The sequence below is a fragment of the Suillus paluster genome (assembly GCF_016628075.1).
Source record: "Suillus paluster strain FC165 chromosome Unknown EDB91scaffold_17, whole genome shotgun sequence".
In the NCBI taxonomy this organism is placed as follows: domain Eukaryota; kingdom Fungi; phylum Basidiomycota; class Agaricomycetes; order Boletales; family Suillaceae; genus Suillus; species Suillus paluster.
The window spans coordinates 666807-692571 of record NW_024537577.1 but is presented as its reverse complement, the minus strand read 5'-3'; the positions used below and the strand labels follow the sequence as shown (position 1 = coordinate 692571).

Below are 25765 nucleotides of genomic sequence, written 5' to 3'. Positions count from 1 at the left end.
TCCTCTTGAACTCGATCGAGGCTAGGACATCTTTCCAAGGGATATTGTTTTCCGGCACCATCGTTGCAGCCTTGGTCATGTGCTCGGGCTCTCCCATGTTCCAACCCGCGAAGGCATCGCATGAGCTTTGGCAAAGGAACGATGACCACGTCGGGCTTTCGTTTCGCTTCCTGCTTCTGATTGCCTTGCTCTTGCTTCACATCCTTGTCAGCATGCTGCTGACAGATAATGTTCAGGCCTGAAGCAACAGACATTCCGTCGACCTTGATAATATCAAGACAAGCTAGCGCGACGTTGGTGGCTAGAATGAAAGGCTTGTAGTAGCCTTTTTCGTTTTTTGACGATGCACTGACAATCGTTATAAGGGTGATGACACCCATTAGCGAAAGAGTACTTACTATGTCTTAAGAGCCTCTTTGACGCCAGAAGAGGCTAATAACTTATCGGGGATTTCAGGTGGTGCAGTCCCATTGCAAACACCTAGAACGGCCTCGAGACACCTTGGCAGGAGGGCGGGCTGTTCAGTCTCGGGATCGAGAGAAGCGCGCTGCAGGAAAACTTGCAGCATCGTATCAGCTTCACACGTCTTAGCCTGTTCGATGTCGCGCTTAATCCATGGCCAGAGGTCCCCAACCCTGAATGTACATTAGGTCCAACTCGAATACAACACGAAATAAGCTCACTGAACACCGACGAGGTCGATGTTTTCACTGATAGTAGCAGCCCCGCGGCTGTTTGGAGTAGATTTAATGAGCTAGTAGCCTGAGCTAGTGCCTTTGGGCGTGCTGGAGTAGATGATGAGCCTGGCTTGCCCCATTGTGCGTCGCCGGGCGACATGACAAGTACTTGGTGACGTTCGCACAGGTAGTGAAGTGGGGAAAGTGGAAAACGTTAAGAAATAACCACATGTGCAGATTCCGCTCGCCTTATATCTGGTCGGCCAATGTGGCGTGACGAACCATTGATCAGTGGACTTTTGATGTGGCGTAATCAAGGGCACAATGGAAGTTGCAAATGCAAGTAGTCCGACGCGTCAAGTGTGGCACGTGACGCTTCCTTTTTGACAGACTTCTGATGGTTTCACTGACTTGTGGACGTTAGATTGATAGAAGCATATGTACCAGTATGCGAAAGGAGCTAAGTCATCCACCCCATAATTTTTCTTCCGTACGCAATCATGCCAACCTACTAAATCGCGCACATTCGAAAAGCACAAGGCACGACTCGGCCACGTTTGTCCTTGACTCCGACTCCTTCTACAATGCACAGACTATTTCGCAATTTCTGGTGCGCTCTGTGAAGATTTCGTTGAATCACAGGCAGATCTATTACTGTATACTCTACACCAGCCCCTACAACCCCTACATGGTCCAATCTGCCTCAGTTTAGACCCTCTCCTGCAGCAAGGTGCTTGCTGGCAGAAGAGTTATGGTGTTCCTTGGTAGTTCCTCAGAGGGTGCCAAATCCTTGTTGGTGATTCACACTGCGGAGTGGTGAGTTGACCCAAGTGAACGTCGAGTCAGTCCGCTCGTCAGCCATCGAATTAGGTACAAGCGAGAAAATCCGAACAGCGAGTTTCTAGTCCGCTGATGATCAGCTTCGAGACAATGCAATTGTGGGTCTGACATACCACAAGTGGCTGGCCATCACCAGTTCGGTCTTTGTCCAGATCACTCCACCCACTCGGCAGTTGGCACTAATGGGCTCTGGCTTTCGACACCACCACCTAAGGATTCCTTGGTCATGGCAATGCGAACATGGTCACGTAGCGTCAAATTGTGTAACGCATGCTCGAATACTCAGGCCTTCCAGCTAGGCGCAGTCCAGGTGGTGGCACATCCATATTCGGCTCCAGCACACCGAACAACCATCTTTTATGGGTTACTTTTGAGGTATGTATTGACAGAGACAAGATCCATCAGAGGATCAAGCTTGGCGCCACCTTTCCCCTTCGCAGGTATTGGTTCGGCATCTCTGTATAGGTGCATGGTAACTCAGTTTCGCCAGAAGGACAAGTAAATCTGATTCACAGCTTTTCCAGCTGCGCGAATGAGGCCTCGTCGTGCACCTTCGAGGGTATCAGTCACCCACTTCTGGAGGACGATATCACTTGGATATTTTTGAATCCATTTTTTAAACACATCCACCACCGCTTCTGTCTCCGGGCCTCGCTCTACGAGTTTCAGGCCGTCGGCACGATTACCAAACCTAACCTGTGGCTCTCGGTTGACAGCACCAACCTCGCCAATCTCTGCAGTCCAATCAGCATCCGGCTCGAAGTTAGAAAAGTTGTACTTTGATGTCTTTAGAATCGGAATATCTGTTGGCAATGCCTTGAGACAGTGTCGTAAATCAACTAATTGATCCTTGAGATGTGGTTCCTACATTGGATGTCATGCACAATATATTTCATGATATATCCTCCCCGTAGCTTTGATAAATCAGCCCTTTCGCCCCCTCCTTCACAACTTCGCTAGTAACTCCCACTTCACATCCTTGTCTTCACCCTCAAGCCTCTTCACCTTGCCCTCGGCTTGAAGCTTCCTGAGATGCTGATTCACGCTTCGTGCAGCAGGCTCCCATAGATTCTGCGGGTACGCAGAATATATCGTGGATACAATTCCCCATGTAGACCAAGGCTGTCCTTCAGGACTGGGTTTCTCGATGACACTAACAATCTGCGCCTCCCTCTCCATGCGATGCGCGATATATGTACCGATGAGCTTAGGACCCTCAGCGACGACGGGGCCATGCCCAGGGTACAACACAGTATAATCAGATTGAAAAGCGAGTAGCTTGCGCAGGGAGGAGATATACGTTCCTAAGTCCTCAAACACCGCTGTGCCCTGGCCGAGCACGGTGTCAGCTGTGTAGAGGGCGTTGTCGTCGGGAATGTGGAGGCTAATGGAGTCGGCGGTGTGACCTGGGGCGTGGATGACTTGCATGGAAGAGGGAGAGCCAGTTATTGGGAACAGCTGGCCGTCTGCGAGATCGTGCAGGAAGACACCGTTGGCGGCGGGAATGTATGTACCCGGGGGAGGGGGAGCGATAGTTGCATTGGCGCCAGACGGCGGCGCATTTACAAGGGGAAACTTGTGTATACGGGGTGGCTTGAACGGAGCAGGGGTGTTGCGTTCGTCCCACATTCTCCGCAGGAGCGAGAGGACGGAGGACAGCCCACCTATGTGATCGCCATGCCAGTGAGATATGATAATGTCGGATACATGGGGTTCATTTGGGTTCGTGAGCTTGCAGGTGTTGCTCAGGGCAGATTCGAGTTGAGCTATGTAGGCATCTTTGCCTTCTGAGCCGGTGTCGATAAGGGTGTAGGGGTTGCGCTCGCCGATAAGATAAGTGTTGGTCCCTGCGAGGTCGTCGGATTTGAGTTCCGTAGACTTCTGCCTGGAAGGAAGTAGTTACCTTGCAGTGTGAATTTGCCTGGGTTCTGTGGAAGACGGTCATGAGAGTAACATCGGAAGCATGATGTCACTCACCTGGCCCAGCACTCTCACTACACGGTCGCTCAGCTATCCAGGCGATGAGTTTAATTCGTAGGTTAGAGAATAGTCTCTGAGCCCCAGAGGCTGAGACTTACCCTAGTAATGGATGCTAAGACCTCGAGTGTCGCCATGATGGTTGTTCAGCGTTACAGGTGTGCCAGTGCACCGATCCATGGACACAGTGCACTGCAAACTGCTTGTGGAACCACGTGTGCGGTTCGAGTCTACAAGTAACTCAGATAACTGCCGAATCCCTAATTCAACTTTCATGAATTTTAGTGGAGCAAGAAGTACGTTGACGAATGTCTCTACTTGTTCTCTACTTCTGTTACAGTATCACACATCGAAATTCGTCTACAGGGTGCTTGATTCATGATGAATTCCCGCGAGGTCACACTCAAAGGTTGTCATATCCCTTGATAGGTTCACACAAGTGCTACAGCCAGAACAAATTCAACTTCCCGACACTAGGAACAACTCGCAGAAACTCACATCCAGTTCCTTAGCGTGTGCATATTTATTCGGTTTGCGTAACGCAGTTGTATCCGTGGCTGCAATTGTCCGGGATCAGGTGTCCTTCTGGAAGGCATCGAGTGAACAGAATGAAATTTATCAAGGGCAGAAGCTTACTCTCAACCTTCTGGTTTGAGTACCAAACATGGAGATGGTCGTGTATAAACGTCTCTAAGCATTGTCGGCATAACCAGTCTTTTTTGTTCCGGGTGTCATAAGCCGGTGTTTTGCAGTCGAAATCAACTGTTCAGTGGGTGTCTTCTCTACCACATTAGAGAAATGTCCTTCGTATACATGGTTTTTGCTTAAATTCCCTTTCAGTAAGTTCACAATTAAAAGGACATGCGGTTCACGCTGGAACGGGCCAGGAATGACCCTGTGAGCTCGCAGTCCTCGCCAGGCAAAAGCCTCGAGAAGCCAAACACGCATGATGATGGTAAGTCCTAAAACATGCAGCTATGGACTCTGGACACCTCTACGAGACTCCTGACCCCTATCTCTGAAGCCCGCCGGACCAGAACCCACCGTTACAACGCGCACTCCAACAGTATCTCCAGTCTTCGAGAGTTACGGGGATGAGTAGGTCCTGTTCGCTGTAATTTTTGACTTACTACCTGATCCCCATGAATCCAACCCCTGGACACTTTCAGATTCACATTGCGAGCCTGTCATCGAATGAGCGATCCTCAACTGAAAAGAGTAAAGGACAAGTACAATCTGTACAATGCTCTCTGGAATCGTATCAATTCCGGCGAGTAGAGCCGACTTGTCTCAGATATTTGGTCTTTCATTCTGCGGGACAAATCATTAACTGATCGGGGTGTAAAACGTGATAAAAAAATACCTCCGACTGCGCGCACAATCGAACTCTTGAATGGGGGTGGAAATGGCCACGAGGCCTGTGATATCTTTGCTGGAAAGCACTGGGTTTTTCTGAATCTCATCCTCGCCCACGATTTTACCGATAGACTTGGAATATTGTTGCGCATTACGGTACCGGACGAAATGCAATGCTTGTGGTAATGCTGGCCCAACCAAGTTATAAGCCACAGAGCGGGTTATCGAGCAAGGATGCTGCTGAAAGATGTTGTAAACGGACTTTGAGGTCAGGATTGTTGATGCAAGGCATTGAAAGTCAGGAAGATACATTAGAACATACAATACAAGGTCACCGTCCGCGAAGGAGCTGCGCATTGGTTGGACTGTGTTCCCCATCTGATGATTTATGGGGCCACGAAGCGTTGTACACTGTTGGATCCGTTCGTGCAAGGAGGTTGATACAGACTCTGAGCGAGCTTGTTATAGTACCAAAGAGAGACAAAGGGGGATGCCTCCTAATAGCTTGAAGAATTTCACTTCATTTCCCTTACGTCATATGGCATCGAAACTGTCTGCTTGCCTCGCATGTAAGCAATAGCCAAAGGAATTAGCGCTTGACGCTTAACCTCTCTACGCGTCCTAATGCCTTAGTTAAAGCACTACTAGTACTTACCCATGTGCAGTTCAACGTTCAGGTGGGGGAGTTGCACTTTGGAACCAATTTGGCGTATAGTGCTGACTAAGCGCCTTATGGCATCCTGCACCAGTGACTGCCAAGGCTCGCAACTAACCAACCCATGTGTCATGCACCATGACTCGAGCACCTCATTGATATGGTCATGCAGAGGCCCTACGCCTGTCGAGATCCCTGGTCGGATTTGGGACCCAAGCATACGTGCTGCTTTCCGCATCATTTAAATCAGTCTTCCTCCGAGTCGATCTCGCACCTCTGCACCTGGACATAGACTGGAAGCACTTCCTCCTGACGGTCTCTTCTATGCGCACATCTGGGATATCAATCAGCAATCTCCGGAAATTACATACGACCCCGACTCACCAAGCCTTCTTATGCGCAAGCCTGGCAGGCTAGTTTGGTCATATTATGACAAGAGATAACCTCGAATCATCCTTACACTGCTACGTCTGCCATGAGTCTTTTTCGACGCGTGGCCTTCATGGGTTATTCTTGGAACAGGATTGGCTTATTTCAACATGGGTAAGGTGTTCTTAATTATGACTCAGAACGCAGCGATAGTTTAATGCGGCCAAACTATATGTAGGTTCGACCCGGCGCAGTTGATAACCAGGTCATTTACCTTGTAGCTTAACACTGAATATGGAAGTTCGTCAATAGTATGATGCACGTGTTACTGTCTTCTCTCAAACGTGGATATGGAAGAACGAGTCGGCGATCGTCGCTGAGGCATCTGATGAAATCATTCTACTCCAGCTATACTGGGAAGCCAGCAGTGGCGAGAGCGCTTCTACAAGCTGCGATATCCATCATCACTCTCATATACTATTACTTGAGATAAAAGTATCAGAAGTAAATATCACATCATGGTGTAGCCACAGGCAGGTGGAATATCTCTGATAATCTAGACCAAATTTCCTCCCTTTGCGCCGCCGCACGGGTCAGTAGAGACCGACGGCAATCCCAGCACATTTTACATGCTTCAATGCTCGCAATGTTCCTCAGCGCCTTCAAAGAATCGTGTTCGTAGTCCATCGCTAGACGCGATTCTTGCCATTTACAACTGCAACCACTGGTACAGCGTGTTCTGCCCACAAAATCATGCATGATGCTTTCCATCTCCTCCTTGCCATGCAAGAGACAAGCCAAGTCCTCCCACGTAAGCATACCCCAACGAGCTGCGTGCTCACTTTTGGGACAGAGGTTCTGGCGCACTTCATCATAGTCACATGATATCTTGATGCGGGCAAGATGGTAAAACGCAGCGGGTAGAATTTCTGGAATGTTGAACTCGTGGGCGATGTGAATCGCTGCAGCAGGCTCTAACATTTTCTGTTGATCCTCGAGTTCTGGATCCCACGGTATAGTTGTATGGGGCTTAATCATCCTCTCTATATCCATGGCGTCCATAAAATCCCATCTCGGGAGTGTCTGAGGCCAATCTGCCTTGATTGATGTCACGATATGCTCGTAAAGCCTGTCGACTTGATATTTCCGAGCGATATGGAGGAGACCCCTGAGTCTGATAGGTGTATCAGAAACGTGTGGAGGAATGATTATAGCGGATGAGCTTTTCATGTATCAGCAGTCGTTCACAGCTTTCAATTTGATTGTCGGGCTCACCAGGGGTAATAAAATGTTTGAAGAAGGTCTGTCACATCCTTCAGGTCATCGAACATGGGACACATTAAGAGGCCGTCATGAATTTGCTGAGAATGGCAACCAACAGGCGGCGTGGGCACCAGAAACATGCTCCCGAACGCGCGTGAATGTAGGGATAAAATTGCCTTGTGGACGCGGAACAAGTGATTGATTACGGTATGATCCTCTGGGTTGTCTTGTTGCACGTAGAGGATAATGTTTGCGTCATCGAAGCAGAATTTGTCGACGTTTTTGTATACAACAGTAGGATTTTCCATGATGGTGCGATTGAAAACGACCCTCTCAGAACACCTAGGGACTCCAGCTTGTTTACCTTTATCATGGTGAATTCGGAGCTGGGGCACTTGCTAAATCGTTAGGAGCGTCTATTTTACAATTGGTCGAATGAAATGAACGTGATACAGTTACGTACTCCACTCGTCACAATGAGGATGTTGGGCTGCAAAAAGAAAGTGCTAATCTTCTGACCCACATCCTCATGATTCTACTTTAGGTGAGGGAATGAGGGTAATGTATTCCGCTTGCTGCTCATCTGTCGCCTGTCTTCGAGAGGTGAAAGTCAGGGTCTTCAGGGGGCATTTCGACCTTGCCAAAAATGCCTTGAACTCCTCATGAGGCCACTTTAATGGATAGCCAACTTCAAGCACGCGTAAGTTGGGGAATGTGAATAGATTGAATGGGTTGAGGAGCGCGAGACCATATCGGGTCAGGCAATTGTCGATCCGCAAGGAGTGAAGGTGCGTGCGGGTCAATGGACTTAGGTGCTGTATGGCCCAGACCTCCAGGTCTACGCAGATCCTTGTGATCGCTTGAGCCTGCCTTGGTTCAGGTAACAAACAATGAGTCAGAGAGACATAGGATAAAAGTTTGCGGTTGAAGCTCGGTTGGCAAGCGCGAGAAAGGCGACACAAATTCTTGCTTGTTACGGTGCTGCTTTGCGATGCTGATGAGCTGCTTGCTAACGGTGTTATTTAATTGCTCTGGTCGCGCACTGGGTTTTGAGGCCTGGAATCAGCTGGTCACCGCGGTCATCATCAATGGCTTGACAAGATTTGTACATATGATGGCCTTGTAAGTACCATGACAATTGACAACCGTGGTGAATAGAGCGGGGTTCCAAAATTTAATGTTGTTCGAATGTAATTTCTAAATTCCCCATTCTGCTCTTCTTCCTCCCCCTTTCACCCGTGTCCTGCAAGCCGCTCATTCCGTATACCCCGACTCAGCCTCTCCTTGCAAAAGACACAACACACGCGAAGTCACAACATGTTCGCTACACTCTTTTCAGTCACTCTCTTTGTCGCCCTTGCCATTCAAGGCGCATTAGCTGATTTTACGATTTACACCCCCGCTCTTGTCCAGGTAATTCGTCTGATAATAAATGTCCTCTTAGCGTGCTGATTTACCTGTGCAAAATTAGTGTACAGGTGCTCAAATCACTTGGACAGAGTCAATTTCTCCCTACAACCTTGTTGTAGTTTCCGCAGATGACGTCTGTGGCGACGCTCTGTGCGTTTCTCTGAACCTTCTCTAACTCATGTGACCTGACGTTCTTGACATAGTGTTAACCTAGGTAACATAACCGGCCTTTCAACGGAATGGACAGTCAATATCGCTGCTGGCACCCCGATCGTGCTCGCGCTCGAGGATGCTGAAGGAAATGAGGCCTGGAGTGGAACTGTGAGCAAATTGTCTACCTTTGTCAATCAGGTATTTTTAACGCAGATATCAGGTCACTGTGGCAGCTAGTAGTGATTCGTCATGCTTGACGAGCTCCACCCCATCTGTCATTTCCTCAAGTGGCACTACGTAAGTTCTTATCCCGGTAATTTATGTGTTGAGCTCACTTCTGTGACAGGCTAACAGTTGCCGCCTCCACTGCATCCCCGACGACCACATATGCTCCTGCTGGCGCTGCTAATGCAGGTCTTGCTCCCGCTTCTGGCGCCTTGTCAATCCGCCCTCTCACCGCATTGACCACCGTTGTCTCTGGACTCTTGGCATTTATTGTCTTTGCTCTGTAATGGCCTCGATACCCACACCTTTATGACGGGTGATACCCCGCTGGCCGAACTATTCATCTTTACAATTATCCTGGTGATGCCACGAATACCTTTACCTTATCCACGTCTGGAGCTGGGTTTCCTTTTCTTTCTTTTTTATTGGTGATTTATGTCAGGTGCGCGAGGTGTTGCTACTATTTCACTAGATGTGATAGGTTTCATATCCTGGTTCGACTGTATTTTGGAATCAAATTTTGTAGCATGTTTCCGTGGGCTATTTGATGTCTTGGGGTAGATGTTGACCGTTTGAGGTCCCGAGCTGGCGTGGTCAGTGGCCCCATCGAAAATCATGTTGCAACGTATGTAGTACACGCCAATAACACGTTATTTATCTCATGTTCAACAACGTTCCACCGGTGATTGAGTATCGTCCCTGCGAGGAGCCTAGTTATGATCTGCGTGGAGGTGATCGGGTCACTACAAAATCCCTGCTGCATAAGTTACTTGTGGTAAATATGTGACGTCAGGAAGTATTGACGGGACCGGGCATAACGGAGGATCATAAAGCTGGCGCCTGTTATTGCCATGTCGGGTCCAGGATTCATTCTCTTATCTAGATTCTACTGGAAACACGTCTGCTCTAATTGCAGGAATGTCTATTAGTTCAGAATGTGTGTCTGAGTTCTTCGTTCAATATTTGGGATGTATTCACTCATTAATATTGACCTCCAGACCCTCAGGCTCGCACGAACTTGTCCAATCTCTTACATACGATTTACGGTGCCACGGCTGCTGATCATATCCGATGGGAAATCTCTTCGCGAGGTCCTCCCAACTGTCTAACATGGGTTGCGACCATCTATAGTACGTCGCTGCTGCTAGTATCTAGGAGTCAAGGGTGTGCATACTAACCAATACGGCAGTCGACGATATGAATCATGGCTCCGCGTCATCGAGTAGCAGAGCTGCCGCTCAGGACTTGGCTGCACAACAGGCTTGTAATCACTTGGGACGTGAGAGGGCAGGGTTTGCCTGAAGCGATGATGAGCTGTGTAAGCGTCAGTGAAACGTAATGACTTCATACTCAGTAATAGTACATTGTACTAGTAATCCACTCGCCTCGGGGCGTTGCGATGAGTTGTCTCAGGGAGTACAATATACGTTGCTTACAATCACAAACCGCTCGGTCCTTACACTTTTGTAGATAGCAAGCGAACTGACAATACATTTCGTTGACTCGTACTACAGATACAAGCACGTCACGAATAACTTATCTAAATAAAGTAACTAATCATCAAAGCAATATAGTGGAGTATAATAAGTAATGAAATCAGCTATCGCTGAAGTTAATGGGTATGGTTATAAAGTGGTGATCGGCCATAAAAATTATACGAGGTATTCAGTAATGCCAAGTGTCCGTCTGTCAGAGCCTGGCTGTGCGTGCCCGCACACACAGCGAAAGTGCGGAGATTCTCGCTCGTAGCTAAATTCAGGATGACGCAATATAACTGTAAGCGGTGGATCAGGATGAGGTTCGTAAGCCTGAGGCACATACAGGGACTGACCTTAAATGTCAGGGGAAGCGGAAACTTCCTCATGTTCTAGCCCGCGCCAGAGCTCGCCAGATCGGCGGGAGGGTGCTGGGCCGTCTCGGGCTACCTCTTCATGTTCTAATCCGCGCCAGAGCTCGCCAGATCGGCGAGGGGGTGCCGGGCCGTCTCGGGCTACCTCTTCATGTTCTAATCCGCGCCAGAGCTCGCCGGATCGGCGAGAGGGTGCACCACCATCTCGTGCTACCTCTGCATGTTCCATCCCCTCCCAAAGTTCTCCAGAACGCCGGGAAGGTGCAAGTCCACCTGATGCGACAAAGTATGTGTCAGTAAAAGATTGCAACTCGACGTATTTGTAAAATCACCTTCTGTGGTTGGCGTTGCTGCAGGTGCTCCAACCTTCGCGTGAACATTGTTCTTCCACAGAGCACCAGGTGGGGGACTCTTCTGCTGGGCAGAGGAAGTAGCAGTAGCGGTCGCGGTAGTTATTGGATCTACGGGGATGGCAGCACCGAGAACAGATGATACGAGAGCAAGAGCGACTGTGAAGCGAACTAATGAAGGCAACATGATGATGGTAATCGGCTAAAGAGATGTGTTTATATGAATGATGTGTGATATTCAAGGACTATGAAAAATGGAATGCTCGAAGCCATCTTACCATTTATACGAATGCCTTGGCTGCTGAATACGCGCACGCAGTGCGTCAGGCCCCGTTGACGGCCAGTACGAGTCATATCGGTATTCTACGGCAAATGCACTGTTCATGCCAAAGCAATGATCCCTCTTTGACTGGGACGGGCAGTGAGTGGTGAACGATATTTGTTCCGAAAGGCGTTCGTATCTCCGTTGCATCACCAAGTCCCGACAGAATCAGCCACGGACTTTGCATAATTCATCTGGTAGAGGCGGCGCGGGGCCGAGAGTTGGCTGTCAGAAATAGCGCTTATGATATTGCTCTGTGCTGACTCGGCGACGCTAACCGCCTCAATTGCGGTATTCAGGGAATGATAGGCCGTGTGCGCGGAGAGGCCCTAGCGGGTGCAGACACTGTGTTCCGTTCCTGACATAGTAGCCTTAGGTGGCGAAAGGGAGCTAGCTGACCGAGCAGTGTGGCTTGGTGGTGACGACAGTAATAATGATATCATCTGGTAGTTAGATATCAAGCTCTCTGCCACACGGTGTTTGGAACCGAAGTGTAGTACACTGCCAGCATCCTGTGTCCCACTCACCATGAACACGAAACCGGTGTTTAATGATGCCTGGATTTGGCCCGTTTTGGAATGATAGTCAATCGTACTAGTCATTGTGAAGATTAAGAATGGAAGAACCAAAGAAAAACAGTACTTTTAGAAAAGCTTTTAGTACTCTTGGGCAGAAGTGCTGATTGTCTTAATGGTTCATTGTATCTTGTCTTGATACTGATAGTTGATATCACTGACTCGGACAAGTACTTTGTAATTTCTAATTTTGGCGTATGGGAGGAACAAAACCTATCGGAGTTTGAAATTTACCCCTTGGCTGGGTTGATGGGACAAATTTGCCTTCAACGTTCGATCTTGATTCAAGTATTCAACGTTTGAACTTTCTCGAAATTGCTTGATGATGATGGCGGTTGTAATTGGCTTCTTTTCGCTTCCAACAGGCCTAGGGCTGATATGTCATATTCTAGTCCTCCTTGCCCCCAGGGATCTTTCTTGCTGTGCAACAGTCTGCTCTTTCCTGTAGTACGATGTTTTCTCCTATGCTAACTTCCGGTTACTCTAGACCTGCAAAGCCGTCCGGGATGCAGCCCTGTATTCTGTCGACATTCAATACAAGCTTGAGCTTCATGCTCAGGGCTTCACTGAGACTCATACCCTAGGCTCGATCGATGTTTACAGGAGGATGTCCTCACTCAAGATATTGACATCCGTGTCACTGGCAGTCTGATTTCCATGCCACCACTGTTTTCCAAGATGCAGTGGTTATTGTCAGCGATCCCCCAGAGATACAATCTGTGAAATTTGGGATTTGGTGGATGTGGGACAACGAAAATATCAAACTCTCCCCTTCGTGGCCTAGACACAACCTCAAGATATTATCTCAGAACCAGTCTACGAGATCAGTTGTGGTCGACCCTCTGCAGGATCTTCTGGTCCTTTTCTGGTTTTTGCACTACCAAGCCAGATTTCCACATCTTTTCGGTGCGGTTTCGGTTGGCTTCGTCCCAGCTTCCACATACAGATTCTGTGAACGCTTACTTGAAGTGCAAACATACTTTTGATGCACCTGGCCGATACCACGTCTTTTTGTTGCGAAAGCCTGCGATCTATGGGGATCGTATCGTTGTCCTCTATCGGATCAAACTCAGTTCACCGAACGCAGTGGGAGATTCAACGTGTTCGTACAAGTAATCAATGAGTGTAAGTTCATTCTATTTTTTGAAAGTCTGCCGCTGAGCGTAGGCAGTATCCTGTGTGTGAAGATTTTGCAGGTTACCATCTAGTTGACGAACAGAATGTTGTTGTCATCAAATTTCGAGGCATCATAACCTTGTACATATTACAAGAACATGGATCACCTCAGCGCCAAATCATGTATCACCTTCCGGAATCCGTACGTACGCCTTTCTACAACTTTCATGCTACCTCATCGTTCTACGACGCGACAGCTCGCACAGAGCTCATGCCTGGCTACGTGCCCTCTCTGGAGTCACAAGTCATTGTTATAGATGCTCTCAGTGGCGCATGGCCCGTTATTCTAGTTATCGATGTAGTTGTCTTCTCAAGAACAGCCTTGCACTCGGAGACACCTGTCGAGATTCCCAGGTCGGATTGGGGACCCCAGTATACGTGCTGCTTCCCGCATCACTCAAGCCGCGGAATCAGTGTATCCGGTAGCAAAATAGCCTATGTTCTTCCTCGGGAACGCTTTGAAATTCGACAAAGGGAAGGAATATCCTTCGAGGGTTGCTTTTACGTGCACATATGGGAATTCAACAAGCTAGTTATCGCTCGCTCGGAAAACACTCACGACCCTGACTTACCAGACCTTATTCACAAGCGTAATTATTTCGATGGACACGCCTCGGTTCGCCCTTTCACTGCCACCGTCTGCTGTACGCCTTTCCTTCGGCTCATTTTGTCAAATTATTCTTGGAACACGATCGACTTACTTTAGCATGGGTAGGTGTTCTTATTTTTGGATTTACCGACGATTTAATGGGGCCCAGTAGTTACGGAACGGCGCGGTTGATATTCAGGTCGTTTCTCCTGTATAGATGCGAGGCTGGCTCGGACCTCGTGCACTAGAATAAATATCAGCCGTGATTAAAAATACTGTTGTTGATTTCCCGCAGGCTAACTATGCTTCAGGCCGCCAGTCTCATGTAATTAATCCGAAAAATTACCGGGGAAGGTTCGTATTTTGGGTGATGTGGGATCCTGCGTAGAATGGTAAGTGATTGATCTTCACTACATAGTTGAACGAGGTTGAACGTCATCCTTATTGAACATTTCTCGAAGCCAGTGTGGGAATGTTTCAATAGTGCTTTTCAATCCCTCGATCCAAGCCTCCATGAATGAATGCTTCTTTCATTTTGTCTATAGCGCAAGGGATTCGTGCTCGATAATTACTGCTTTAAGAGTCAGAAATATGCTGGTGAACAGCGCTTTGAAATAGAAATCCTCCAACACTTGCATCCGCAGGTTTACGTCGGACAGCTGCTAAGAGTTCCTTGGTAAGCACTGGTAAAACAACGATTCATACTGACTAACGTTGCCTTGCAGCTAGGGCTTCGTGGACGGCACCTTCCCAAAGTAGTCCACTGACCGGCGTCTCTTGTGGTCCGTTTTCCCTTCTGTCGACTGCGCGAGCTGTGATAAAAGCAGAAATAGTAGCTTGCCTTAGGGACAAGTCAAGTGATCGCGTTTACCTCGGCTGGGCGATGATTTCTCATGCAGGTTTGATTCCCACAAAGCCTTATCGACTGGCGTTGATCGCGCCTCTGGCGCATACCGACCAACAGTTCGGACTGTGAGGGGTAAGTTCAAGCAGTGAGTGATGAGTGATGACTTCTTGCCTTTATTTGGAATTATCTTATCGTGGATACTTGGTGCCCATAGCGCTCCTGACATCGAAATGTAGTCATCGCTAACTATCGCAACGATCACACAATAGCTGCATGCGGTATATGAAGATCCTCACCAGCCATATCAGGGGCTGTCATACAGGTTATTGAAATTCATGTGATCTAGAACCCAGGACTGACCTGTGTCTCTAACAACAACACGAGCAGCACACGAAATTAGAATACAAAAAGTGCAGATCAGGGATAGAATGCTGGAGTGCATCATGATGGCGGTTGCGAGAGGTAAGACCCACGATCTTGATGTAAACTTCTCCCAACCAAGCTGATCTTATAGGAGAACCGCTGACTCGTGGGCGTGGGGCCTGCAGCCTTGAGAAATCATGCTTGGTTGCCATTGAGGACTTCTAATAAGGGCTTCGTGAATCTGCTCCAACCTCCATATTAGTTGCGCTTCGCCGATGAGGCGATATCTACGCGCACAAAGTGCGCTCGGTGCATCGGAAGCTCAACCGTTTCGAGAGCTGTTCTGGACAGTCCCTCATGCTAGCATCGTGCCACAATGTCTGGGATGTCCAGAACAAGGTTCATCATCCGTTCACACTGTAAGTTTCCATACGACAGCAAATCGAACCAATCATTGGCTGATATACGTTGTCTTATTGTGCACTAAATAGGTTCTCTCATTCGTCCCACTTCCTGCGCGAGTCTACAAAATCACCCGTTCCCCATCTAGGCCCATGCGTTATCAAATGATCACAGCCCATCATATTGATCGGGGCGAGGCAAATGCCGGGTATCTGTGACGTCGAGCAATGACTCGAGCGCCTTTGATACAGTTCGGATACGGTTGTTCATGATCATTAGGCAAAGCCCGTTAATCGCGAGGAACGCAACCAAGACGACGCCGATGCGCCACGGAGCGGTGAAGCGGCTCGTGCTTGGGTTGCACGCTCCAACCGCCTCGAGCGAGACTGTGCTTTCCTCCTCCTCTTCCTCCTCCTCTGTACTATGTACGAGCGGAGTGTATTCTTTGTTGTTCATTGGTTAATAATCCTGCTGCTGTGACAACCGCGTGTATCTGTCAGTCACTAGACAAGTTGTTGCATTCCTCGGGCTTACCTCGTGCACGCAAAGTGACAATTACAGGACTGAATGAGATGACGGGGGTATTTATGCGGCTGAGAAGTTAGTTGGTGTCATATTTTATTCCAAACCTTGAATCTAGAAAGTTCATCATTACTCACAGCTTACAATAAGCACGGCGACATACTGCCATCGTTTCATCTGATGCTCGCGGCTTCCTGGGAGTCGCCACGGTTGATTGCCGTCAGTTTAATTAAACGTGTGCAGCACAGCAGTTCATAGCATGTCTGCAGTCGCGATTACTACATGCATTTCGCACGGACAAATACTATTGGTCTCTGCTAAGAAGACTGAAGCTACCTATCAAGGCAGTTTGAGCACATAAACCCTACTCTCTGGGGTGAGATTTCATCTCAACTTGGGAAAAGTTTATCTTGTAAAAGTTTATCCTGTGAGTTGACGTCTTGGCTCGACGGTTTACTTGCCACGGCACTGCTCCACGCTGTGGTCCTCGTCGGATCAGTCCCTATCTGGGAACCGTCAATGACATTGACAAGTCAGATATGGAAATGAACACACAGCACTCGATAAGTAGTCGGCACCGCTTGATGCGGCTATATGTGTATCATAGAACCCAGTTGCATATGAGCTCTTTCTACCATCCGGAACCATAATGTCTCACCAGCGACGCCTTCACCACACTTCACCAGTATCCCAGTGGTCTTTGCGGGATCCATCTACTGTCGTTTTCGCTTGCATCTCCGTTCTTGCGGTGGTCACGATAATCAATGTGATGTTTACATTACACACTATTTCTGTTCTCAATGGTCTCCTTCCCCCTACTACCCCTCACGTTCACAGTAAGTTGACTGTGTACTTTACTATTTCGGTCTTGAAAGTGACCTGACTATCTCATCCGCAGCATACATCGGTGATGACCACCCCTCCCAGCTGCCGCTGGACTTGCCATCTGTTGGCCTCGAACTGGAGAGCGGCGAGGGTCACTTTTCATTATACGATGATAATGAATGGGGCACGCTGTTCCCTTCAGACGGATTTGTCGCCCTGGGCCCAAATAACCGCACCTTCCTAGTCTCCCTTTACCATCAATTTCACTGCCTAGACATCATCCGCGTCGGCTATGTGGTGAATCGCACGCATGCTGCAGAGCACATCCAGCACTGCTTGCGATATCTGCGGCAGGCGTTGCTTTGTAATGCTGATACCACGCTGGAAGTGGATATTCCGCAGATATCTCAAGACGATGGGAAGTTGTATCACACTGCGAATGGTGTGGGTTCGGTGCACAGGTGCAAGGATTGGACGATACTGCGGCAGTACATGCTGGATCACCCAAGTACACCGTTCGAATAAAGGGGTGGGTATCATATACGCGATGCTATTGTTATACCAAATTGATACCTCTATTAGCTAGATACGTCAAAGATACTTCGTAAATAATTTCTGGTGTGTGCATATCCAAATACGCCACTTCCAAGTTCAAGAGTCGCTTTTGGTTCGTGTTCAAGGTGTCATACAGGCGAAGCACCTTCGTGCTCGTAAGTGCTCACAGGCGCCAACTCAACCTCCGCAATCTCGATTTCGTCGTGTCCCTTCATGTGGGTGAGATCGAAGTCTTTCATCCGAACATCCATATCGGTCTCGGTCATGCTACGATCAACAGTGAACTGAGTACCCGAAGTGCCTGTGTCATTCCCACGGCGCGCGATCCATTCGATACGAGTGGACGTGATTGCCTTGGTGGTATGCTCTGATGAAATTCCCAAACCAACCCGAATAATAATGAGGGTAGGTGCGATGCCCTGTGAGGAATCAGCGAGCGGAAATTAGACAAGGTCCAGATTTGGGTCCTACTCACGTATACTTGGGTGGCAATCACCGCCATGATGCCTTCTGCAGGGTGGCTGATCGCGAAGAGTACGACGAACACGAATTGTGTTACGAGATAGAGCGCACCACTCTCGATGATGAGCATCATCGCGTGACGGGAGGCGCTTTGGCCGATGTGCACTGGGGATTCCCTCACGATACGGGAGGAGAACCAGATGCGGTAAACTATGAGAGTGGTGACGATGACATTGGTGGCAAGGGGCATGATATATCCTGCAAGTCCCAGGGGTACTATGCTAGCCGGAGGGGCGGGCGAGGTGGGGTTGGTGGTAATGACGAGGTGGAGTACCTCCATTATACAAGCTATTCGACTTCATCACTGACTGCTCGATTACTCGAAGTGGGACGACGTACCGAAGCCACCGAAGGCAGAAAGAAGGGGAAGTATGACTACATAGTAGTTCTTACCCCAAAGCATCCAGCAGCGGTAGACGAGAACCAGGTCACCGACGAGATCCGTGAACGAGATAAGGAAATCTGCGCCCGTAAGACCAGGAGTCTCCGTGGAAAACCCAATGACTCCTGTTGACTCCTGTATATCCAGAAGATTGGCATGAGAATATGTATTTCCAACCATCTGATAGGGAAACCCACGAGAGTTGTATAAAAATGATTGAATTGGAGGGCAAAATGTGCAGTGCAGCACAAGAAGAGCAAACAGTTGGCAAAAACAACAGGGTTACTAATGTTTAGTGAAGGTCGTTTTCGACCCAAGACTACCCATGATATGACGAAAAGAACACAATAACAGCCTGGAGTTGTATGTGAGCATTTGAAGGTAGTGTTCGGTAGCAGCTGTCGACTCTCACCATACAAGACAGCTTCACAACCAAAGCCAATTAGTGCTGCCAAATCAATTGAAAGCATTGCATTTAACAGCCCTGATAACAATGAACAGTTATTGGGTTGAGAGGATGGTGCTGGTGGTGGTCAACCAAAGGAGCGCACTGCACGGAAAAGAATATTTGTTTTTTTTCATTCTGATGATCACAACCGGAACCTCGTGAGGTGCGGATGGCCGGGTAACTCATACCCACCCACTGACTTATTGTCATTGGTAGCTATCCTTAAACCGAAGCGCAAGGACTTGCTGGATAAGGATAAGAAGACATGCAACGAGGGTAGAAATCGACGCTTTCGTTCATGTTGCACGCTGCGTCGAACCTTCTAAGCTCCATTCAAACTCCGTGGCTTTGCTCATTAAGAACGCCGTCCCCGGCGCCAGCAAGACCAAACCCTGACGGCACTCTGTACGCAAGAACAGAACTGCCAAAACAAAGACAGCAGAAGGTGTACTTGTAGTTTGGTAATCCATAACGTAGGTGGGATAGCGGTTAACCCGCACCGAAATCTGGTCGGATGACAGGCGCTAATCCTTCTCCCAGCGTTGTCATCAGCGTTTGATGGCCATCGCTGAGCCTTTTTTGGTGGATAGTATTAATCCTCCTTCATCCCCCCATGGCTCTTCTGAGAGTCTGCGGGTCGAGCATCTTCGCTTTCATTATATGGAGGCTCATTAAACGTTATCGTACACCCAAGTCTCCTCTCGCTCACATCCTCGGACCAAAGAAAGAGCATTGGTTGAAAGGTAAATCCGCTTTTCTGGCGATAGCTCCCATTAATCTTAATACGTGTCAGGCAACTTTCACCGTATATTCCAAGATGGTCTGCGGTACAACCTTGATTTGGTGAAGCAATACGGTGGGGCAGTCAAGATTTACGCCCTTCTTGGGGTGAAGGCTCTCATTTTGGATGTGATATGTCCACTCATCAGAACTCTCTAGCAAGAACAACTGTACATATCAGATCCACTTGCTCTGCATCACATCGTCGTGAAAGAACAAAATGTCTACGAGGAGACCGATATGTTCATTGTGTGAGTTGACAAGTGCTTACGCAGAAGCAGTGCGTAAGTTGATGATCCAACCTAATAGGGGCAATCGACTCATCTTTGGCGAGGGCCTTATAGCTACTCTTGGTAAGTACACAGAAGTCTCACCCGTTGAAGCGTATGTATGCTGTCATCCTCTTTGAAAGGCGAACAACACAGGAAACAGCGCAAGATGCTAAATCCAGTATTTTCTCTCGCAAATATGCGCGATCTGCTTCCTGTAATTCAGCCTATCGCTGATCAATTACGCACCATCTTGATGGCAAAAATCCCAGCTGACGGCTGTAGGTTTCATAATTCTCCGAATATTGTTTGTTTACTCAATTTTTGCAGCGGTTGTGGAGGTCAACTTACTTCCGTGGGTGTCAAGAGGGGCACTAGAATACATATGTCAGGCAGCACTCGGACACTCATTCGATGCACTCGATCCAACAAAAGAAAACGAGTACATAGAAGCCATCAGGACACTTGCGTGAGTAAATTGTTTGTTCGGCGAACACTCTCGGAATGATGCCATGACAGACCATCCACGCTTCGTCTAATCTTCCTCCGCCCGTTTATCCCTATGATTGTGCGACGATTTTCCTTGTATTGGAGAAACAAAATGATGGACTGGATGCCGAGTGACGCACTGAAAAATCTTCGGCATGTGGTAAACGTGATGGACACTGCTAGCAAGAACATTTTTGCCGAGAAGAAAGTAACCTTAGAGAACGAAGGCTTCGTCGGAAATGTCGGGAAATGCATGAAAGGTAAAGACATCATGAGCATCATGCGTCAGTTACCTTCTTTTCACACACGTAAACCATTTACTAACGAAATGACGACTACTAGTACGAGCCAACGCGTCTTCTTCTAATGACGATCGATTGACGGACTCGGAATTACTGGGACAGATGAAGTGGGCATTACTTACATACCCTGCCAGTGTGAATCCTAAACTCAGTATCCTTATAGCACGATCATCTTTGCGGGCTTTGAAACGACTACCAGTGCTACATGCCGCATTCTTTGGATTCTGGCCGAAAAGCAGGACGTTCAGGCACGACTACGAAGTGAAATCCGCAAGGCTAAACGAGAATATGCGGCTGCGCAGGGCCTGTCCGGCCCTTGGGAAGACGTAGAAGTACCCTACGACACGCTTATGGCGCTACCTTATCTAGATGCCATCGTTCGTGAAACACTTCGAGTTTATCCTCCGACTTCTCTTCTCAGCCGAACGTAAGTTCATTCTAATCTGCCGCCTGAAACACTCACTAAATAGTTACTAAGTGCTCGTCAGGCTTCTGTTCTTCCATTGCATCAGCCAATCCGGTCTGCGTCCGGCGAAATGATCTCTTCAATCTATGTTCCGGAAAACACAACGCTCATTATTTCCATCTTGGCCTCAAATCACAACAAGGAGATCTGGGGCGAGGACGCCTCGGAATGGCGTCCCGAACGGTGGCTGTCACCTTCTGGTGAGCGGCTCCACCTGGGAGATGGTGAAGGCGATTCCATGAGCGGTGGAATCAAGGATGGTATGAAATACCCTGGCGTCTATGGTTTAATGTAAGTGGTAGAAGATCTGTGGACGTTACAGAAGGGCTGAAAGCCGTGGTGAACGCAGGATGACGTTTCTCGGAGGGGGTCGTGCATGCATGTGCGTGATGTAACATTTTTTGTTATCCATGCATATCCATTGATATCTTTCATGTAGCGGCTTTAAATTCGCAGAGATGGAAATCAGTACGCTTTCTTGTCTTTTCCGCATGCAGTGACGAACTAAGTTATCACAGAACAAGTCCTCACTACCCTTGTCCCACGAATACATTTCGCGCTTCCTGCATCGACAGATAGGAATGGACACGTCAAGGAGATCTACTGGAAGATGAACGGGCTACAAGTTCCGGTCGTACGTCCACCAGCTGGGGACAACGTGACAGCTCAAGTGCCATTAGACCTGAGAAGGGTATGTGAGGAAGACTTCGTAGCGAATCAGCCAAACTAGGCTTGAGCAGGGGTGAGGACGTACACGTTTGAGTACACCTGCATGATACACAATGCAATCTAATGTACATCCCGAGAAGCACGAGACTTCTGAAACCTTGATAGTAAGTAGGAATAGGGTTAAGTACTGCTGTTCCTCGTTTGTAACAGAGTTGGTGAGGTGTCCTGTTTCTGTTTGTGAGCTCGCGGAGACCTCGAACGTGAGCTTCGTCTTCGTCGGGCGCGATACCGCTCGTCATCACGCTCAACATCCTTCGAGCGACTTCTGGACTTCGTTGGTCTTCTAGTATCCTCATGCATCTCAACTTTATTGCTTTCGCCCGTCTTAGCCTCCACAGCACCGTCTTCCCTTCTCTTCTCGTGTTTCCTCTTCCACATGATCTTGCGGACGCATTTCGAACACAGAACGACTTTCACGAGGGCTTCTTTCCTTTGCCCGTGCTCTTCATATCCAAATGGTAGCTCGAGAGTCGTAAGCGAAGTAGAAGATGCGGTATGTTCGGAACAGCGCGCGTTCGCGCACGTCGTTTCGCCCGTTCCAGAGAGAACTTCTGTTTCTGTGCGCCAGCGGAGAGCGAACTATACGATCGATGAATTCATTCGATCAGACACCCTAAAGAGAATCATGAATAGCGAGAGACATACGTTTCCTGACTTGTAATGCTTGAGATCACAGATCGTGAATTCGCGGTAGAGACTGTCGTAGTATTTCTGCGCTAGTCGGTCGTTCCATGATGTACTAGCCTCAGCGTCTTCGCCGTCTCGCAAGAACCTTCAAGGAAAGATGTGAAAGATGCAGACTTGGAAATGTGGGCGCTGCTTACTTGTGGGAGGCTTTCAGGATGTCAAATTCCGTGACTCGAGTTGGGGCAACGACAGTAGTCTTTGAAACATATGGTTTGTATAATGACATATTGGCAGGGATACGGTTCGCAGTAAGTTGGGTTGCTTCAACGGTTGAGCCAAGGTTGTTTAAGCAAGTTTCGAAGCTTCAGCGTTGCAACAACGGTCAGAACCGTGTAATCGAAGTAGATTACTATTTCTACCAAGTACGAATCCGCTAAGTAGTCCTGTGCTACACCAGATCTACAGAAATAAATATAATATATCCCCATCCACATCCCATCCCACAGCGATGTGCAGTACAGAGTACCACAGACCTAAATGGATACTTTTATTAAATGCTGCAAGGCCGTGATATCCATTTCTGCATTCCGCGGAGTGATACTGCAAGGGAATGGCATGGGTCGTCTATAGTGATACGTCAGTATATCTCCACAAAAATTGTATCAAAGACCACGTACACAGTAATACCTCCATGCCACTGTGGCTTAATCTCGACCTCTTGGCCAGTCTCATCTTTGGCTTTTGAAAATTTGAAAATCGCAAGCAAGTAGACCATCGCAGACCATATAGATGCTTCAGCGAGGTGGCGACCAGGGCACATCCGTCGTCCAAATCCCCACACAACACTCACGGTATCGTCTGTTAGAGTACCATCCGCGTTGAGGAAACGGTCAGGATTGAATTCGGATGCATTTGGGTATTTCGCTTCGTTGTGGCACATTGCCCTGTGGAGGAGTAAGTCGGCGCTCATAAAAAGTAGAGAGTAATCATCGCCCGTACCAAACATTCGGGGTGATCGTAGCACCTGTGCTTCAAATCAACATGGACTGAAACAGATCAGGAGGAACTCGCATACCTTTGGGGATGTAATAACCTTCATAGACATCGCTTTCGACGGCAGCATGCATGATTGCTGTAATTTATTACTGATCTGTGTATGCTATGCTGGATGAGCAACACACCTAGAGGGAACACCGGACGCCACCGCAAACATTCGCGCAAAATGGCGTCAATATAGGACAAGGCCGGACGATCCTGGAACGTCGGCAGTCTCTTTGTGCCAACCACGCTCTCAATAAGTTCGTGCGCTTTCTCTTGTACATGGGGGTGGAGAATCATCGCCAGGATGAAGTTCATCACCACAGCAGCTGTCTAGTAACTAGTCAGCGTTGGACCAGATAACCCGCCACTTTCTGCCTACCGTCTCAGTGCCGGCTGTTCGTGAGACGTTGATTCAGCCTTGCAAGAATACATTGAATTATATATACGCTCACCCCCAGACGCAGTTGCTGCAGATTCCATTACCGCTTTCTTCTGCCAGGCTGAATCGCTGTCGTTTTCATCGAGCTTTAGCAAGTGGTCAGCGACCATGCAAGAAGAGATGGATCCTGCAGCCTTGAAACTACTCGTAAATAGCACATCTCATGTCATCGTGCACCTACCAGACCATTCTCCGTATGCGCAAATGGAACTTCCAAGGTTTCTAACGCCAATGCCTTGGCTACAGGTGAAACTCTCTTGAGGCGCATGCCAGGCAGCCAAGATGGGAGGCGGAGAACTGCAGATTAGACTGTAAGTAACTGCTATATGTCATTGAAGACATGACCCACGGAAGGGGAATGCGCTGAAAACTGCAGCTACCTCTGGTCTCATCTCTTTCAGTATGATATCTAGGGCCAACGATGAACGCTCAATCATGTAGTCATCACGGCGTGCTGCTTCATATGAATATACAGCAGACATGATGATCGAACCTGAATGCCTGAAGATGTTCAATGCTAACGGCGAATAGATGCACATTGAAATTCGCTCACACTTCAAGATGTTTCGGGTATCCCAAAGGATCCTCCAGCAAGTTCAATAAAAGTTCATGCGCTTTTGCCACTTGCATGGGCCGAAAATCGGGTACGACATCTTGTCGGAAGGACTGGTGAAGAATTTTGCGCTGAAGTCGCCATCTGCTACTGTATCGCATGAAACGCGGTAGTGTAGTCAACGCCAAATCTAATTTATGACTAGCTTAGTGATAAAAATGTTCAATAATTCAATAATTCATACAATTCATTGGTGGCGATCTCTGGTCTGTCAGAGTAATTCTGTGACCGATTTTCGAGGAGATCTCTTGCGATCTCCTCAGAGTTGATGACAATGTTATCCTGACCAAAAAGCCTGGTATAAACCACGTTGCCTACATAAGGAACCTCGTTAGTTGGTGGTCGGCATTTTGCGGGATCACTTGCCGTATTGACTACCCCATGTCTTGTAGGTCACCCAAGGCGCATTTACATCGACTGCCAGTGCATTGCCCAGAATTGGGAGTGACGTCGGCCCTGGTGGAAATCGAACACCATGAGGCAGCTTCGGTTTGGCAAAGTAACTTCTCAACGCAACACCGATCACAACAGCCACAAGAAGTCCTTCAAGCCCACCCGTCACATGGTCCGACATCACAGCAATAATGGACTCTGAAGGGTGACCAGTGAGTAGTCAGTTGGTGAAGAGCAGTGGGAATTCAGAATGTTTATCCATGGATTTTACGACATTAGACAATTGTCAATTGCGTAATTGATATTGATTGAATTGGCTCAGACTTGTCGATGCGTTGCGTGGCAGCTAGATAACGCACCCGCAAGTCTACGTTGACAGAAGTCGTATTCGGAGTGACTGTGGGAGCGCCTAAAGCCAAGCCCCCTGTGGGGCCCTGAGCTTGACAACCACTTGGAAACACTTCCTAGCTAGGTGGAACACAATTTGTCTCCAGTGACAAAGTCTGGTACACTTACTAGATCCAAGCGGTGAAAGAATTGCAGTGGTGATTGATAAGATCAAATGTTAGCACAAACACCATACAGTTTGACGGAGTGGACGAAAGCACCCTGCTGGTGCACTGTAATAGACGGTGATTGTAGACTCGTGACCAGTCTTGTTAAACCTATGAGGCAAGCCGTCGATAGACGGACAGTCATGGACTGGTAAAAACTGGTTTTGGATTTGGAGGTCGAGCAGATTTGCAGGATAACGTGACCTTTAGTGAATGAAAAAACCAGGTTTTTTCAAGCTGTAGCATAGAATACAAAATAAACAATATAATTTTCATTATTGACGCGACGCGACGCGATCTACACTTGCAAAATCAATGGACCAATCCTCCATCATCCAAGCCTTTCGTGATGCTTTCCTCGATGCGTTGGAAGTCGAGGTCATAGTATCCGTAAAAGAGGCGCTTGACGGA

The 25765-nt window shown here is 48.2% G+C and overlaps 12 protein-coding genes across 12 annotated transcripts; 3 read left to right on the top strand and 9 right to left on the bottom strand.

Moving 5' to 3' along the window:
- Positions 1-1994: 1994 nt before the first annotated feature.
- Positions 1995-2360, bottom strand: EDB91DRAFT_1050960 (uncharacterized protein; the record flags this gene model as incomplete). The annotated part of the gene is made up of 1 exon (XM_041313575.1): positions 1995-2360. A coding segment is annotated over one exon (366 nt), but the record flags the coding sequence as incomplete, so codon positions are not given.
- Positions 2361-2462: 102 nt separating this feature from the next.
- EDB91DRAFT_1050872 (beta-lactamase-like protein) lies at positions 2463-3631 on the bottom strand (the record flags this gene model as incomplete). The annotated part of the gene is made up of 4 exons (XM_041313569.1): positions 2463-3364; positions 3421-3445; positions 3495-3527; positions 3596-3631. 4 exons carry the CDS (start codon positions 3629-3631, stop codon positions 2463-2465), a joined length of 996 nt encoding a protein of 331 aa, XP_041178857.1.
- Positions 3632-3806: 175 nt separating this feature from the next.
- EDB91DRAFT_1335722 (uncharacterized protein) lies at positions 3807-5142 on the bottom strand (the record flags this gene model as incomplete). The annotated part of the gene is made up of 6 exons (XM_041325507.1): positions 3807-3936; positions 3993-4079; positions 4131-4456; positions 4625-4678; positions 4874-5087; positions 5113-5142. 4 exons carry the CDS (start codon positions 5140-5142, stop codon positions 4185-4187), a joined length of 570 nt encoding a protein of 189 aa, XP_041178856.1. The 3' UTR covers positions 3807-3936; positions 3993-4079; positions 4131-4184.
- A 1248-nt stretch (positions 5143-6390) lies between these two features.
- EDB91DRAFT_1221061 (uncharacterized protein) lies at positions 6391-7535 on the bottom strand (the record flags this gene model as incomplete). The annotated part of the gene is made up of 2 exons (XM_041320905.1): positions 7150-7535; positions 6391-7096 (listed from the first exon to the last, which is right to left on the bottom strand). The coding sequence occupies exons 1-2, from the start codon at positions 7443-7445 to the stop codon at positions 6391-6393; spliced, it is 1002 nt and encodes a 333-aa protein (XP_041178855.1). The 5' UTR covers positions 7446-7535.
- An 821-nt stretch (positions 7536-8356) lies between these two features.
- EDB91DRAFT_1124854 (uncharacterized protein) lies at positions 8357-9592 on the top strand. The gene is made up of 5 exons (XM_041318375.1): positions 8357-8550; positions 8609-8697; positions 8751-8868; positions 8921-8997; positions 9047-9592. Exons 1-5 carry the CDS (start codon positions 8455-8457, stop codon positions 9210-9212), a joined length of 546 nt encoding a protein of 181 aa, XP_041178854.1. The 5' UTR covers positions 8357-8454; the 3' UTR covers positions 9213-9592.
- Positions 9593-14196: 4604 nt separating this feature from the next.
- On the bottom strand, positions 14197-15174 carry EDB91DRAFT_213246 (uncharacterized protein). Its single transcript, XM_041326472.1, has 5 exons — positions 14994-15174; positions 14930-14944; positions 14658-14879; positions 14500-14598; positions 14197-14445 (listed from the first exon to the last, which is right to left on the bottom strand). The coding sequence occupies exons 1-5, from the start codon at positions 15076-15078 to the stop codon at positions 14363-14365; spliced, it is 504 nt and encodes a 167-aa protein (XP_041178853.1). The 5' UTR covers positions 15079-15174; the 3' UTR covers positions 14197-14362.
- A 1494-nt stretch (positions 15175-16668) lies between these two features.
- On the top strand, positions 16669-17270 carry EDB91DRAFT_1028609 (uncharacterized protein; the record flags this gene model as incomplete). The annotated part of the gene is made up of 2 exons (XM_041312680.1): positions 16669-16756; positions 16819-17270. Coding segments are annotated over 2 exons (540 nt in total), but the record flags the coding sequence as incomplete, so codon positions are not given.
- Positions 17271-17454: 184 nt separating this feature from the next.
- On the bottom strand, positions 17455-18960 carry EDB91DRAFT_1124822 (uncharacterized protein). Its single transcript, XM_041318374.1, has 4 exons — positions 18617-18960; positions 18402-18559; positions 18162-18339; positions 17455-18110 (listed from the first exon to the last, which is right to left on the bottom strand). Exons 1-4 carry the CDS (start codon positions 18672-18674, stop codon positions 17563-17565), a joined length of 942 nt encoding a protein of 313 aa, XP_041178851.1. The 5' UTR covers positions 18675-18960; the 3' UTR covers positions 17455-17562.
- A 305-nt stretch (positions 18961-19265) lies between these two features.
- On the top strand, positions 19266-21458 carry EDB91DRAFT_1080949 (cytochrome P450; the record flags this gene model as incomplete). The annotated part of the gene is made up of 12 exons (XM_041315316.1): positions 19266-19395; positions 19446-19561; positions 19592-19683; positions 19742-19785; positions 19845-19982; positions 20032-20170; positions 20221-20450; positions 20533-20599; positions 20656-20919; positions 20971-21249; positions 21281-21340; positions 21398-21458. The coding sequence occupies 12 exons, from the start codon at positions 19266-19268 to the stop codon at positions 21456-21458; spliced, it is 1620 nt and encodes a 539-aa protein (XP_041178850.1).
- Positions 21459-21476: 18 nt separating this feature from the next.
- On the bottom strand, positions 21477-22698 carry EDB91DRAFT_1124807 (folate-sensitive fragile site protein Fra10Ac1-domain-containing protein). The gene is made up of 4 exons (XM_041318373.1): positions 22512-22698; positions 22333-22459; positions 21713-22266; positions 21477-21640 (listed from the first exon to the last, which is right to left on the bottom strand). The coding sequence occupies exons 1-3, from the start codon at positions 22598-22600 to the stop codon at positions 21808-21810; spliced, it is 675 nt and encodes a 224-aa protein (XP_041178849.1). The 5' UTR covers positions 22601-22698; the 3' UTR covers positions 21477-21640; positions 21713-21807.
- Positions 22699-24091, bottom strand: EDB91DRAFT_1124803 (cytochrome P450). Its single transcript, XM_041318372.1, has 8 exons — positions 23976-24091; positions 23808-23928; positions 23735-23748; positions 23496-23685; positions 23390-23446; positions 23314-23338; positions 22992-23258; positions 22699-22938 (listed from the first exon to the last, which is right to left on the bottom strand). Exons 1-8 carry the CDS (start codon positions 24060-24062, stop codon positions 22848-22850), a joined length of 852 nt encoding a protein of 283 aa, XP_041178848.1. The 5' UTR covers positions 24063-24091; the 3' UTR covers positions 22699-22847.
- A 321-nt stretch (positions 24092-24412) lies between these two features.
- On the bottom strand, positions 24413-25169 carry EDB91DRAFT_213216 (uncharacterized protein). Its single transcript, XM_041326471.1, has 3 exons — positions 24774-25169; positions 24592-24721; positions 24413-24537 (listed from the first exon to the last, which is right to left on the bottom strand). Exons 1-3 carry the CDS (start codon positions 24979-24981, stop codon positions 24495-24497), a joined length of 381 nt encoding a protein of 126 aa, XP_041178847.1. The 5' UTR covers positions 24982-25169; the 3' UTR covers positions 24413-24494.
- Positions 25170-25765: the final 596 nt, after the last annotated feature.